This window comes from Nicotiana tabacum, chromosome 13 (genome assembly GCF_000715075.1).
Source record: "Nicotiana tabacum cultivar K326 chromosome 13, ASM71507v2, whole genome shotgun sequence".
Taxonomy (NCBI): Eukaryota; Viridiplantae; Streptophyta; class Magnoliopsida; order Solanales; family Solanaceae; genus Nicotiana; species Nicotiana tabacum.
In genome coordinates this window covers 122,257,800-122,274,395 of record NC_134092.1, presented here as the reverse complement: position 1 = coordinate 122,274,395, position 16,596 = coordinate 122,257,800, and the positions used below count along the sequence as shown (strand labels likewise).

General features: G+C 33.7%; 1 protein-coding gene across 2 annotated transcripts; it reads left to right on the top strand.

Moving 5' to 3' along the window:
- Positions 1–8,888: 8,888 nt before the first annotated feature.
- LOC107769201 (5-epi-aristolochene synthase-like) lies at positions 8,889–11,669 on the top strand. 2 transcript variants are annotated; one of them, XM_016588402.2, is made up of 7 exons: positions 8,891–9,145; positions 9,233–9,491; positions 9,595–9,970; positions 10,047–10,265; positions 10,405–10,543; positions 10,696–10,941; positions 11,050–11,669. In XM_016588402.2, exons 1-7 carry the CDS (start codon positions 9,035–9,037, stop codon positions 11,356–11,358), a joined length of 1,659 nt encoding a protein of 552 aa, XP_016443888.2. In that variant the 5' UTR covers positions 8,891–9,034; the 3' UTR covers positions 11,359–11,669. The 2 variants fall into 2 exon arrangements, with proteins under 2 accessions (XP_016443889.2, XP_016443888.2); XM_016588403.2 differs by lacking the exon at positions 10,696–10,941 and having other exon boundaries at positions 8,889–9,145.
- Positions 11,670–16,596: the final 4,927 nt, after the last annotated feature.

The following is a 16,596-nucleotide window of genomic DNA, read 5'->3' as shown; positions in this document are numbered from 1 at the left end:
ATGCATTACATTTGACATGCGTACTTGTGATACATGCATAGAGGTGCATTTCATTCTGCTACCCAGTTTTGGGGACATTTATGATTTTACCTGTATCTTGACATGTAGGCATATAGAAGTACTTTCCTCGTGCTATTTGAAAATGAAACATCTTCCTCATGTACTTGTACTATGCTGTTATGTACTGTTGTGGAATATAGGTGTTGGACCTGACCTTTTTGTTAGCTCGTCACTACTTTCAACCTAAGGTTAGGTTTGTTATTTAGTGAGTACATGGGGTCGGTTGTACTCATACTACGCTTCTGCACCTTGCGTGCAGATATTGGCTGCTGATGTTACTGTGTTCGATGGGAGCTGGATTTGAAGATGTACCTGTGTCCCGGTTGTAGCTGCCTCTTGTTCGTGGTAGGCTTAGATCTATAAAAATTCTATTTATGTACCTTTCAAACAGACGATGTATTTATTTTATTTAAGCTTTGTAAACTCTATTCTTAGAAGCTCATGATTTGTACTACTAGTCCTTGGGATATGTATAAGATTCAGTAAATTACTTTCGTATAATTGTCTTGTTAATATCATTGGAATTGGATAGTTATTAATTGGCTTACCTAGCGGGTTGAATTAGGTGTCATCACGACTAGTTGGATTTTGGGTCGTGACACATTCTCTGTTCTTTCCCTAATTTTTCTTCCTCTGATGTCCTCTATTTTTTTATCCTTTCATGTTGTATATATTTTTAATGGAATTCATCGATGGATTTCAATCGTTTTACTATAGAGTTTTAACTTAGCAATTTCTTTTCATGTTGCACAATTGGTGTTCAAATTGAAATTGTCAATCAATAAATTTTGAAGGCGTTTGACTCTCCGCCATTGACAGCCATTAAAAAACTTTGAAGCTTTGAATTCGAATTTGGGTTTTCAAAAATCATTATTTGTTTGGATTAGGTGTTGTTGAAAATAATTGAAAATATTGTTTGGAGTTCGTATCTCAATTTTGAGGGTGTTTGGTGAAGATTAGACTTGATTTTGGCTGAATTTCAAATTGAAATTCGAAGAAGAAGAAGAAGAAGAAGAAGAAGAAGAAGAAGAAGAAGAAGAAGAAGAAGAAGAAGAAGAAGAAGAAGAAGAACACATGACATACAATATACTTACGAAATTGTAATAAAATTGTAGTATAATTGTATTCTGCTGTATTTATATATAATTTTTATTTGAATGTTGTATGAAAGTTGAAAAACAATTGTATAATGTATGAATCATTATTGTCTCGACCCAAAATTCCTACCTTCGGACCGTGATGTCGCCTAACATTTCACTTGCTAGGCAAGCCAACGTTAGAATAATATTAACCAATTTGTAAACAATTTTTAAATTTATTAATAATCCAAGAACAAATGCGGAAGCAAGTTTAAAATATAGTGAATAATCTATTAAAACAACGGTGTCTAAATACCATCCCATAATTGGTGTCACAAGTGCACGAGCTTCTAGAATAAATACAAATAAAAGGTCTGAATAAAGTAAAACTGACTAAAAATAAACACACAGTCAAATTAAAATAGACGGGGACTTCAGAACTGCGGACGCCATGCAGTTATACCTCAAGTCTCCTCTGGTCATAGAAATCCGAGCAAGTCTATGGTATGCCACTGGGACCAACTCCAAAATCTGCACAAGAAGTGCAAAGTGTAGTATCGGTACAACCGACCCCGTGTACTGGTAAGTGCTGAGCCTAACCTCGATGAAGTAGTGACGAGGCTAAGGCAGTTCATTTACATTAACCTGTACGTAGTATTAATAACAATCAAAAATAATAGAATAAACCAGGTAACACATGTATAATAATTGAAGCCAACTCAGCAGGCATAATCCATTATTATTTCAACCAATTCTATTGCAGCGTGCAACCCGCTCTCACAATATATTCACATTCAATTCTGTTGCAGCGTGCAAACCGCTCTCATAATATATTCACTTTCGATTCTGTTGCGGCGTGCAACCCACTCCTCCAATATATTCATTTTAATCAAATATGTTTCGGCGTGAAACCCGATCCTCCAATATGGACTTTTAATAAGTCTGTTGCGGCGTGCAACCCGATCCTCCAATATTGACTTTTTAATAAGTCTGTTGCGGCGTGCAACCCAATCCACAATATTGACTTTTAATAAGTCTGTTGCGGCGTGCAACCCGATCCACATTATTGACTCTTAATGAGTCTGTTGCGGCGTGCAACCCGATCCTCCAATATATTCATTATAATCAATCCTGTTGCGGCGTGCAACCCGCTCCTCCAACATATTCATTCACAAATTCTTATAGAAGAAATTTTCTCAATTAATGTAACAATTCATATAAAATTATAAGACTACAAGCATACAATAATTATGATTTAATTATGAAGCAAACAATGACAAATAGCAAATTATTATGGAAATCATGGAGCAAATAAGCAGTTTAATATTTAATATGCTAAATATCAAATAACAATTAAGGCACATAATTTAAATAGCATGTAACAATTAATGCAGGAATTCAAGAATCAATATTTGACAAAAAATAAGAGAGAAACAATTATTATAATAATTAATTTATGATTAAAAATAATTTATGATTTTTCAAGTAAGAAGGCAAACAATAAATTTGACAACGTATAGACACTCATCACCTCGCCTATACGTCGTTCACATGCAATTCACATAACAAATAATTTAAGGGTTCTATTCCCTCAAGTCAAGGTTAACCACGACACTTACCTTGATTTGCAAATTCCAATTAATTATTCGACCACAACTTTTCCTTTTAAATTTGCCTCCGAAAGCTTCAAATCTATTCACAAATAATTCGATATATTCAATATGAATCATAGGAATTAATTTCATATGAATTTATAAATTTTTCGGATAAAAATCCGAAATTCATTATTATATTCGACAGTGGGACCCACGTCTCAAATCCCGAAAAAACTCGGGAAATCCGGACACCCGTTCCGATATGAGTTCTACCATACCAAATTTGTCCAATTCCGATATCAAATGGACCTTCAAATCTTAATTTTTTGTTTGTGGAAGATTTTATAAAAATCTAATTTTTCTTCCATAAATTCACGGATTCATGATATAAATGAGTATGAAATCATGAAATATAATCAATATAGGATAAGGAACACTTACCCCAATGTTTTCCCGTGAACATCGCCCAAAAATCGCCTTACCCGAGCTCAAAAATGGAAATAGGTTGAAAATGGGACGAATCCCATTTTCCAGAACTTAAGTTCTGTTTCTGGGATTTTTACCCTTCGCGAACGTCATCAGTGCCTCGCGTTCGCGAAGCACAAATTCGTGCTGTCCATTTTTACTCTTCGCGAACGTTAGGGCTGCCTCGCGAACGCGATGCTTGCCTAGCTTGGCCTTCGCGAACGCGAGATGCCCTTCGCGAACGCGAAGGCTAATTTTCCTATCCGGTCTCTTTCCCTTCGCGAACGCGGGGGTTCGATTGCGAACGCGAAGCTTTGCACCTCGACCCTTCGCTAACGCGAGGCTTCTATCGCGAAGGCGAAGCTTTGAACCTCGAGCCTTCGCGAACACAGTCGCTATGTTGTGAACGCGAAGCACAAAATGCGCCATCCCCAATTTGCTCTTCGCGAACGCGAGAGTACCTTCGCGAACGCGAAGAAGAACACACCAGAAGCTTGAAATCTGCAGAAAACCAAATTTCTTAAGTCCAAAATCATCCCATAGCCATTCCGAAACTCACTCGAGGCCTCGGGTTTCCAAACCAAACATGCACACAAGTCTTAACACATCATACGAACTTGCTCGCGCGATCAAATCACCAAAATAACACCTCGAACTACGAATCGGACACCAAATCAAAGGAAGTTTTCAAAAAAACTTTAAAATTTATATTTTTTACAACCGGACGTCCGAATTACGTCAAATCAACTCTGATTCTCACCAAATTCGGCAGACACATCATAAATATTATAGTGGACCTATGCCGGGCTCCAGAACCAAAATACGGACCCGAAGTCAATAAATCCAACATCAGTAATTTCTTAGAAATTATTAAGCTTTCAAGCTTTTAATTTTTCATCAAAATTCCATATCTCGAACTAGGGACCTCGAAATTCGATTCCGGGCATATGCCCAAGTCTAAAATTACGATACGGACCTATCGGAATTGTCAAAATACTGATCCAGGTCCGTTTGCTCAAAATATTGACCAAAGTCAACTCAGTTGAGTTTTAAAGCTCTATTTCACATTTTAATTCATTTTTCACATGAAAACTTTCCGAAAAATTTTACGGACTGTGCACGCAAGTCAAAAAATAATAAATGGTGTTTTTCGAGGTCTTAGAATATAGAATTACTTATTAAATTTAAAGATGACATTTTGGGTCATCATATTCTCCACCTCTAAAACAAACGTTCGTCCTCGAACGGAGTTAGAAAAGTACCTAAGCTGGAGAAAAGGTTTGGATATTTACTCCGCATTTCTGACTCGGACTCCCAGGTAGATGCCTCTACCGGCTGACCTCTCCATTGCACCCGAACTGAACGATAACTCTTTGACCTCAACTTTCAGATCTGTCGGGCTAGAATAGCCACCGGCTCCTCCACGTAAGTCTAATCTTTGTCCAATATGGACTGAGCTGAAATCTAACACGTGGGACGGATCACCATGATATTTATTATATATACTTATTTATTAATTTTTTTTTTCTGTTGGATTTTTATTATATATACTTATTTAGTAAAACAATTCGACCAAGCGGTCTCACGTGATACCGCTTGGGCTAAGATAAATCCGCTCTTGGATGAAAGCAATCTTTTGATGTAATTGAACGAGTAAATGCCTATATAAAACCTTAACTATACAGAAAAACTTAAACTACATCCTTTGATGCGAAACTTTAGTAGGGCTACTCGTTTGGATAAAATAATACATAATAGATTTATTAATGAGATTTTTACCTTCATATACAACATTTGATACTTTATTATCCTCCCTACTCAAGTTTTAATTTAATTACACTAGTATTTATGAACGTGTGTTGCACGTGAATAATAGCACGTAATGATTTAAATATTTATTTATATGAAGAAATAATAAAATTTAATTAATGAGAGAATTTTTATGTATAATAATACAACAATTATTTAAATGCCGAAAAATATTACTCCATCTGTTCCAGTTTATGTGAACCTATTTCCTTTTTGGTCAGTTCCAAAAAGAATGATCCCTTTCTAAATTTTGAAGCAATTTAGCTTAAACTTTCAATTCTACCCTTAATGAGAAGCTTCTATAACCACACAAATACTCTCGACCCTTTTTGACTTGTTTTGGACCACAAATTCTAAAAGTCTTCATTTTTTCTTAAACTTTGTGCCCAATAAAACATGTTCACATAAATTAAAACGGAGGGAGTACTACATTAGGATAATACATGAATTTAAAATAAAAGGACATCATCAAAACTTACACAAATAATTATTTTTGTCATGTTAGTTGGATAATTATGTGTTATAGTTTAAAAGTATTTAATGTGATGGTATCTTAACGAACACTTCTTTGTGGATAATATTATTTTGTGTATGTTTCCTCCTAATGCTTTGGTTGCTCTGCCTCAACTAGAGCTTTTGTTGTCGATCTTGAAATCTCTCTTGCAAGTGAAACATACAGTTGTTCGTGAAAGAAAAAATAATGCGGTAAACATAGTCCAATATTTAGGATGTTTTTCCTTGTGCTTTATTTATTATATTTATAAAATATAAACATACTAAAAATAATTTTCACACAAATTTAAAAGGATATTCCTTAGTTTCGGAAGACGAAAGTTGAATTCAGGGATAAGAATATACTTAGAAACACATTGACTAGTATCATAGTTTTGCATGTATGACGTTATTGTCAAAACTTCTATATACCATTTGTGTGCTATTACATCAGTTATTCGGCGTATCTAAGTTTTTCAGTAGCATGACAGGTATATTTTTATTCAAAATCAACCTATATACAATAGAAGATCAATTTTAACTTAGTCTATTATATAAACGGTGACACTAACATATGTAAGAAATAATAAATTTGGCAACAAACATGTATGATAGAAGGTCATTTGGTATTAAAGTATTTAACTATTCTTCTTGTAGTAATTATTGGTATCATTTTCTGCTGAGTCAAAAATAGAAAAATATTTTGTTTTTACTATAAAATTTTGCAATCAACCTTTTATTTAGTTGATCAACATATTCATTTCTCCTAACTAAAATATCTTTTTAATTCTATCATGCGATTTGCACAAATTGTATTCTAATCTAATGATAGAAATATTTCTCTTATTAAATGCACTACTATTACCATTGGGTCATCTTTTATTGGATGCTCTTATTCGTTTCCGACACGAAGCAAGAAGACATTGAATACTGGATCTATTCTTACTTTATATTTCTTGTCAGTTGAATCTATTTGAGGCCAGAAGTATAACTTTGGCAAGCTAGCTTTTACAGTGTATGCTTTTGTCGATTTTGGAACTACTGGTCGTACTTGACATAAATCACATCCCAAAACATTAATTTTTAATCAAACGGTTCATTAATATCTAATATATCTCTAGAACTGCGGGAAATTATTTCGATCGTTTGACACATAACCATAAGTGTTTCATCCCATATTATCAATTTTGCTTTTCTTATAAATTTAGCACTATTGCTCTGCTTTGATATCTTTGTGATGGTTATTTAAGTTGTTTGAAGAGGTATATCAAATCTAAAGTGGGTGGCCTCACAATAAAATCGTTGTTGGTACACCACTTGCTATTATTGCTAATAATGTCATGCCTTTTTATATGATATTTGCAAGTAATGCATGACATGAAAATATTATTTTGATTCTACCGGAGGCATCTACAAAGAATAATCTCATTATAGCAGAGTCGACTCTTTATAATATAGTATTGAAAGCTTGTTCTTGTTTAGGATATAGTTTTGATTGTGCTTCCTCAGACACTTGTATAACATTTTTATTCTTAATAATATACTAACCTTTTTACTTTGTGTTTCTTTTTATGGAATAAATTTATGTACCCTAAGATTTATTTTTAACTTGAATAAGAATTTTACTCATATGATAAATTTAAAAAATAATTGAATTAGATTCTCTTACTAAATAATTAATTAAAAGATTTAATTATTTTGTTTTAACATAAAAAATAATTATTTGGTTCGATGATATAATTCAAAGGTCAGTTGTGTCATGTGTGTGGTCTTTTATAGGCTTTTGTTTTGGCCAGAAATATAATAATATATATTTTTCTGCAACTTTTGTTTCTCAACATCTGGCCGTCAAAGCAGACTTTTTTTACTTTCCTGTTCAACTTTCTTCTAAGTCAAAACAATTCAGCCGACTCAAAGAACAAATTAGTTTTGTGTACCAATTATTGTGAAGCCAAAATATGAATATTTTTGTCACTATGCCGGGGAAATTCTTTAGTAATATTTCCGGAGCTTAGCCAAGAAAGACTCTTAAGTCTTAACTAAGGCGGCTAGATATTTGACGTATATTCATCTTCTGTTATATTATAATGGAGTAGTATTTTTCTGCAACTTTTGTTTGTCAACATCTGGTCAAAGCAGGCTTTGTTTACTTACCTGTTAAACTTTCTTCAGAGTCAAAACAATTCAGCTGACTCCAGGAACCACACTGATGTAAACAAATAAATTTTGTGTACTAATTATTGTGAAGCCAAAATATGAATATTTTTGTCACTATGCCGGGGAAATTCTCTAATAATCTTGGAAGTCGTGGCGGCAAAATGGATAAAAAAATAATTGTCCATTAATATATAATTCATTAAAAATGGGTAGGACAACGAAATTTTGAAAAATAGATAAAATATGGATAAAATTCATATTATCCACTGATAAAATTGATAACCATTGAGTTTAACTTTTACATTTGAAAAAATAGAAACCCAAAAGTGATCATTTTTCAAGAAGTTATAGATAATATGGATATTCATATTACCCGTAGCTGGTTAAATCATTTTCTATCCGTATTAAATATATATGGATTGTATTACCTGTTTTTGACCCGTCTGTATCCGACTCGCCCCGCTCGTTTGCCGCCCCTACTCGGAAACATGGCCAAGAAAGACTCTTAACTAAGGCGGCTACAGATTTGACCTTTATAATAAAGAGTAGTTACTAGGAAAGTATAAACATTATTTTGCAGACGCCAAGGAAGAAATCAAAAGGCTGATGATGATTGGTGACTATATGGTATATAGTCAAGTAAGGGAACTGAAATGAAGAAATTTAGTACTTTAAAATCAATTAAATTTTGGTTTTATATATATAAACTCCTAAATTTTAGGAATAAATCATATGCATTTATTCCTAAGTAATTTAAGGTCGTAGTTAAAATATCTAAGAGAAAACATAGACACTGAAGGAATAAATTGATATTCCTTATTGAATTAACTATGCAGAATCAACAATATTCTTTTTTAATATAAATTCACATATTTATTTTAATTCAAAAATAATCTTTACATAATTTTTTAAAAACTCAATACTCATTTAGATAGATTATACGTACAACGCACGTACAGTAAGACTAGTTAAGAATAAATATAGACAATATATATTCGAAAGTAAGAGTAAAATCTGACACTTTCCTCTTACAAGAAGGAGTAGTTACTAGTAAACATTATTTTCAGACATATGACGTCCCACAACACAATTATCTTGAGAAAACTAAAAGAAATACTACTCCTATTATATTGGATTTACTTGGACGCCAATGAAGAAATCAAAAGGCTTTCTCTTCCATTTGTGTCATTTCCATTATATTGGATTGGTGACTATATGGAATATATATGGTCAAGTAAGGCAACTGAAATGAAGAAATAAGAAAGCATTATAAATACTTATGCCTTCTCTTCCATTTGTGTCATCTCACTCATCACTCGACTTTCTTTCTTCCCCAGAGAATTAATAACACAAAATTCTCCTATAACTTTTATAGCAATGGCCGCAGCAGCAGTTGGCAACTATGAAGAAGAGATTGTTCGCCCCGTCGCCGACTTCTCCCCTAGTCTCTGGGGTGATCAGTTCCTTTCATTCTCCATTAAAAATCAGGTAATTTATTAATTTCTTCTTTATATTTATTGAACAACATTAATTTTGCTAACTTCAGTTTTCTTTTTTCAAATACATTATAAATAGGTTGCAGAAAAGTATGCTAAAGAGATTGAAGCATTGAAGGAACAAACGAGGAATATGCTGTTAGCAACTGGAATGAAATTGGCTGATACACTGAATTTGATTGACATTATTGAACGTCTTGGCATCTCCTACCACTTTGAAAAAGAAATTGATGAGATTTTGGATCAAATTTATAACCAAAACTCAAACTGCGACGATTTGTGCATTTCTGCACTTCAATTTCGATTGCTCAGGCAACATGGTTTCAACATCTCTCCTGGTAAGTTCATCATGAAGCACATCTATAAAATTGTTGTTAAAATTATTATCCATTTATTGCAAGAGGGTTAATTAATCTTGAGCTTTCTTTCTTGAAATACCAGAAATTTTCAGCAAATTCCAAGATGAAAATGGCAAATTCAAGGAGTCTCTTGCTAGTGATGTCTTAGGATTATTGAACTTGTATGAAGCTTCACATGTAAGGACTCATGCTGACGATATCTTAGAAGACGCACTTGCTTTCTCCACTATCCATCTTGAATCTGCAGCTCCACATTTGAAATCTCCACTTAGGGAGCAAGTGACACATGCCCTTGAGCAATGTTTGCACAAGGGTGTTCCTAGAGTCGAGACCCGATTCTTCATCTCATCAATCTATGACAAGGAACAATCGAAGAATAATGTGTTACTTCGATTTGCCAAATTGGATTTCAACTTGCTCCAGATGTTGCACAAACAAGAACTTGCTCAAGTATCAAGGTGCGATATATAAAAACGATGAACCCTTTTTGATTCATCATATCTCAAGTACTCATGTTAATTTCTTATGCTGCAGGTGGTGGAAAGATTTGGATTTTGTAACAACACTTCCATATGCTAGAGATCGAGTAGTTGAATGCTACTTTTGGGCATTAGGAGTTTATTTTGAGCCTCAATACTCTCAAGCACGTGTCATGCTCGTTAAGACAATATCGATGATTTCGATTGTCGATGACACCTTTGATGCTTACGGTACAGTTAAAGAACTTGAGGCATTCACAGATGCCATACAAAGGTATGAACGTCATCAATTCACTTATTCAGATATTCCTCGATAGTGAATGTCGTCGTGAAAAGATTAAGATGAACTTCTACTCATTATAGTTGTGCTCTTTCAAAATGCATGAGTTCACCTTAATTACTTCATCATGCAGATGGGATATCAACGAAATTGATCGGCTTCCTGATTACATGAAAATCAGTTATAAAGCTATTCTAGATCTTTACAAAGATTATGAAAAGGAATTGTCTAGTGCTGGAAGATCTCATATTGTCTGCCATGCAATAGAAAGAGTATGTTTGAGAAACTTAATTATCAAAATATATTTTTCCTTAATCCATTTTTCGCTTTGTTTTACCTTCTGTACGTCTTTTAGTGATCAGAAACTTGACACAATTCAATCAAAATTATCTAACACTTGAACATATATATTTTGTATTCACAGATGAAAGAAGTAGTAAGAAATTATAATGTCGAGTCAACATGGTTTATTGAAGGATATATGCCACCTGTTTCTGAATACCTAAGCAATGCACTAGCAACTACTACATATTACTACCTTGCGACAACATCGTATTTGGGCATGAAGTCTGTTACGGAGCAAGATTTTGAGTGGTTGTCAAAGAATCCTAAAATTCTTGAAGCTAGTGTGATAATATGCCGAGTTATTGATGACACAGCCACATACGAAGTATGAGTTGAATCTCACAAACTTTTATAATTACATGTGATTTGGACAAATAAAGTATTGCGACAACAATTGCGGCAATATAAAAGCTAACCCCTAATCTATCCACAGGTTGAGAAAAGTAGGGGACAAAGTAGGGGACAAATTGCAACAGGCATTGAGTGCTGCATGAGAGATTATGGCATAACAACAAAAGAGGCAATGACTAAATTTCAAGAAATGGCTGAGGCAGCATGGAAGGATCTTAATGAAGGACTTCTTAGGCCCACTCCTGTCGCTACGGAATTTTTATCTCGTATTCTCAATCTTGCCCGTATTGTTGAGGTTACTTATATACACAATCTAGATGGATACACTCATCCGGAGAAAGTCTTGAAACCTCACATCAATGCCCTACTTGTGGACTCCATCGAAATTTGAGCTGCCAATTCTTGCTCATCTTCCCAAACTTCGTTCTTCTTTGATTTGTTGAGAAAGTAGATTTATTTACTACGTTTTATTTGTATCATGTTGTATAAAGTTGTTAGGGAGCTACATTTGTGGTTGTGCAGTGCACTTCCTATCTAGGACCTTTTTAAGATCAGATGTCCTCCATTTACTAGATTTATGGATAAATCTTATTATATAACAATAATAAGTTTTTCTTTTTCTGTCATTAGAGTCTCTTGTGACCTATTTGTAACACACGACGAAGAAGAAGATATATGATCTCTTTTAAGTTCCTTTTCTAATTCTCTTGTTTTTACTCTCAATTTATATTATTTAATAACACGTTGTCAACCCTGAGATGTAGCAGGAGCAAGTGGAATCAACCTTGCCTGAGCTAGAGTGCCAAACATGCTCAAAAATTGGGCAAGAGTCTTCTAAAGCGCAGGAGTAGTAACAGGCGTCTCAGGTGCCTGTTCTCCAACTGGAGCTACTGGTGGCTCTGGTGCAACAGTTCGTGCAGGTACTCTGGCTGCACCACATGATCTTCCTCGGCCTCTGTCCCGACCCCGGCCTCTTGTGGCTCCAACAGGGGGCGCGAGTGTCTGATCATCGGACTCAGTTGTGCGTGTCCTCGCCATTTGTGAGAGAATATAAAGACAATGGTTTAAAATTTTGAAGTCAACAAATACGCACGATAAGGAATCAAAGAAGTGAATATTTCTTAACAGTTCCATAGTCTCTCGAAGATAAGTACAGACGTCTCCGTACCGATCCGCAAGACCCTACTAAATTAACCTGCTTGTGACTCATAACACCTATGAACCTAGAGCTCTGATACCAACTTTTCACGACTCCAAATTCCCTCAGTAGCATGTCGTGATGTCACCTAATCTCTAAGACTAGGTAAGCCTATCAATGCAGAATAAAAATAGAAATTTGAAACTTTAAATAATTACAACTCCCAAAACCTAGTAGAAATAAGTCACAAGCTTTTAAGAATTTATCCTCAATGTCTCCATATATATCAAGGTCTAAAGAAAAATAAGGAAGCAACATAATAATGATAGAAGGGGACTCCGTAGTCTACGGACGCTGGCAGATATACCTCAAAATCTCCGTGCATAGGTAACTCACTGAAGTCGTGGCTGGTAAGAAGTATCTGGATCTGCACAAAATAATGTGCAGAAGCGTAGTATGAGTACGCCACAACGGTACCTAGTAAGTGCCAAACCTAACCTCAGTAGAGTAGTGACGAGGTCAGGTAAGGCCCTACTGGAAAATAAAAATTGGCATGGTAAAATATTTTATAATATAATAAAATAAAATGACAAGGGAAATGAATCAAGTAGTAGGTCACCATTTAATTACACAAATAATGGCAAATAATATCTCGTGGAATCAAAACAGAATTTCTTTCAACTTTAAGAAAATGAAAATCACAACAAATAATCAAAGGCAACTGTGGCCATAAATCAATATCAATAAGGGCACTCCCGAGGTACCGCCTCGTAGTCTCAAATAATAATAAATTCACAATTCATCATTTCCTTATCTCACCGCGGGAGCCTTCACAATTTATTTTAAAAAAAATATTTTTTCCGAAATAGCATCCCGCGTTTTAACCATCCTTATCACACCGTATGACTTCTAGTAGTTCCTCCTACTAGCCACGCGTATCAAGTCACTCTTATCTCACCGCATGCGTTTCAATACTCATACCTTATACAACCGCATGCGTATCAACATCACAATATATCACAATTTGCACTTCAAGTGCTTAAATAATTTAACTTGCCAAAATACTTCAACAACAATATTTTTTCACAATAAAGAGCTCACGACTCATACCAACATAAATCATCAATAATTGTTATTAATCAATTTCAATGCTGATAAAGAAGATGAACGAAAAATAAATAGCCAAACAACTTATAATACAAGTCAAATAACTTATTGTTGCATTAAGTAAGCAAATGTGACTTTTGATCTATTGGTGTAGCTATCTTAATGCTTAAGAGTTAAGAGGTCATGCTAAACCTCCATATTATTTTAATTTCAAAAATGAGGCACAAAGAATTTAAAACAAAGATAAAGCTACATTGATTCGAACAAGTGACATATTCAATAAAACTGAAGCGCCTAACCAGTTGTGCTACATCTGTTGTTGTCAACTGGTGTCACTATATTAAATTTTTTCCTATTGAATTTTTATTATATATACTTATTTAGTAAATAATTTTGACCAAATGGTGTCACGTGACACCGCTTGAACTAAGATAAATCCGCTCTGAGATGAAAGGATCTTTTGATCTAATTGAACGAGTAAATGGCTATATAAAACCTCAACTATACAGAAAAACTTAAACTACATCCTTTGATGCGAAACTTTAGTAGGGCTACTCTTTTGGATAAAATAATACATAATAGTTTTATTAATTAATTAATTCTTGAGTGGTGATTGGATATTTCCAAAAGTTAATAAAAAGTTTGTTAACGTACTCTCTTGTTTTTAGGGTCAATGAAAATCTTTGGAGTCCAAATATAATAAGTTGAATACAATTCAAATTCCGTGTATATTTTTTGGAGAGAGTAAAATTGGAGAAATAGAATTTGTTCTATTTTAATTGCTAATAATATCCCTGGATGATCCATTGAAACCTTTACACAAGCATAAAATTGGAAAAATGCATAAGTACCCCTAATCTGTCACCAAAGTTTCAACTAACATTTTATAGTATAACTAGTGAATTTGTCGCGCTTCGTGCGATTATAAAAATAAATGTCATTTTTAATTTAAATTCTATAATTGAATAAAATATAGTAGTACATATCAATAACACTCTTCAAAACATGATACTTTATGCATCAGACTTCCTTTTACTTTCTGTACTTCCTTTTACCTTCTGTAGTAATAAATTTTCAAACATAGTTGGCCTCTAATCCTGATTAATACACTTCTTTTAAAGGAAATATGTATAATATTCCTTCTCCGCCTCTTTTCATATTAGTAGAAAAAGCATACTTCTTTCAGTTAAGCACTATCGTCTCATAATCAATGAAAAATACTACTATTAAGTAGTTTCTCATGGTGTATAAGCAAATTGCCAAAAGAATTAGTGAATTGCATACTTCCAGACGTCTAGCATCCTAGCAAGCTGTGTGTTTCTTTTATACAAAAATATGAGAAGGCATTTAGATTCACCAGCTCTTCATAGGTGACTATAAATTTCATTTAGGCTTTCAGAAAAAAGAACCGAACTAATTGTACATATTTGAGCAAAAAGGGAAAAAAGAGTTTTTCCAGTTGTCTATTCCACTCAATTAAAGAAAAAGGGAGGAAATTTGAAATTGAAAAAGAAGAAGAAGACACAAAACAAAAGGTTTTGACAAATTAGGTAAAAGAGGAGAAATATCTGTCTCTTGTTCCCCCCACCCCTTAACTCGTTACTTCTTTTATTACTACTAAGATTTTTTTCTCCAAGCTTCCACTACTAAGATAAATTTTCCTTCTTTCTCGTCTCCTAATTTTTAATCAAATTCTAATAGCAGTATAATGTTATATATAAATGCATACATTCATTCTATACGTCCGCCAACATCTTCTTCTCAACTTTTATCCTCTTCATTGTTAATGATCTTAACAAAAACCTTACCTTCCTACGACGATGTTAATTTCCTCGTAATAATATATCTTGCATAATTTAAATTTTGAAACAAAACTATCAAGTTATGAGTTAGTATGTTAGGGAGGTCTGTAGAGAATACATCTTAACAATAGAGATATTACAAGGAAAAAAATTACAAATCAAATATATGAGGAATAAAAATGTTGACAAAAACCAAATATAAAAATGTTGCATAACCTTCTATAATACCACTGGAATGAAGGAATAGGCCTCTCAATCAAGTTAACAAAAATTATGTAACGTCTACTTGCCTTTTTATATATTTAAATATCCTTTAAAGATTAAAAATAAATTATAATCTTACCTCTTAAATTTTATCTCTCGTGATCTTTCCATATCTGCTGTTATTCGCCCTACAAAACAGAAGAAAAAGCTACAAGAAAGAGATTCTAAAAGACATTACGTAGCCTAAATATATATACTGAAATTGTTATCTGCCCTACAAAATTTGCCATACAAAATCAGATGTAATATATAGAAGAATAAACGATAAGGAGAAAATCTTAGAAGACACTATGTATGAACCTAGTACTGAAATTCTATAAAGAGACATTTCACTTTTGAGAGTTTTATTGTTTCGCTTGCTCAAAAGATTGCCCCTTACAATACAAACGCAACAGGTAGTCCTCAAGCAATTACATCTTTGGCTGAGTGCGATTGCTAAAATTCAGCATCTCTGATTGATTATTTGAATAAGAGTTTTGCTAACGATGTAAAAATAGTAGTGGAGGTGACGGCCAAAATTGCTGAAAATTGAAATGTTTTGAATGTAAAAAAGCTTTAGGATCCTTTTTGTCCCTTCTTCAAAAAACCGTCGCGTTCCTTGTTTCTTCTTCGCAACCGTTGCGTTCCTTCACTAACGTTAACGTAAGTTGTTTAAGGGGTTTTTGTGATTAGATTATCCAAAAAAGTAGAAGGAAAAATTCAAAAAAATGAGAAAAACGATAAATATAAATTCTACCTTGTGGAGATGCCACATCACCTAAGTTTGGCCCATGCTTTATAATTATATATAGATTAATTGTACCCTAAAGGCTTAGGTAGCAGAGTGTGTGTATCACTCTTTCGGAGAGAGTGAGAAGAAAATAATATATTTTAAAATATTACTTTCTTACTTTTATTAAAATTAAAAATATACTTTCTTACTTTTTCTTTTTCTTTCCTTTTTTGTTTTGTTTTTGTCTTTTCCTTCTTCTCCACCACTTCACTGTCCCGTCAACAACATACATACAGCGTTCCCCGGTGACTTTTATGGCCTTCTTCTTTAATTATTTCGTTAGTCTTCTTCATCTCTCTCCCTCTTGAATACACATATAATACTTTCATAAAACAATGTAAAGCAAAACCACTCAGATCTGGAAATCCATCACTTGAAAATCTTTTTTCTACTGAAAAAAATAGAGTGTTTGAAATTCCAAACCGGAAGAAGCCTTTTCTTGCCCAGCAGACACACATATACTCACATAATTCACCATCACTCGCCTCTTAATTATAAGAGCCACCATTTTTATGCTTCCACAATTATCGGTGGTAGAAACCATCC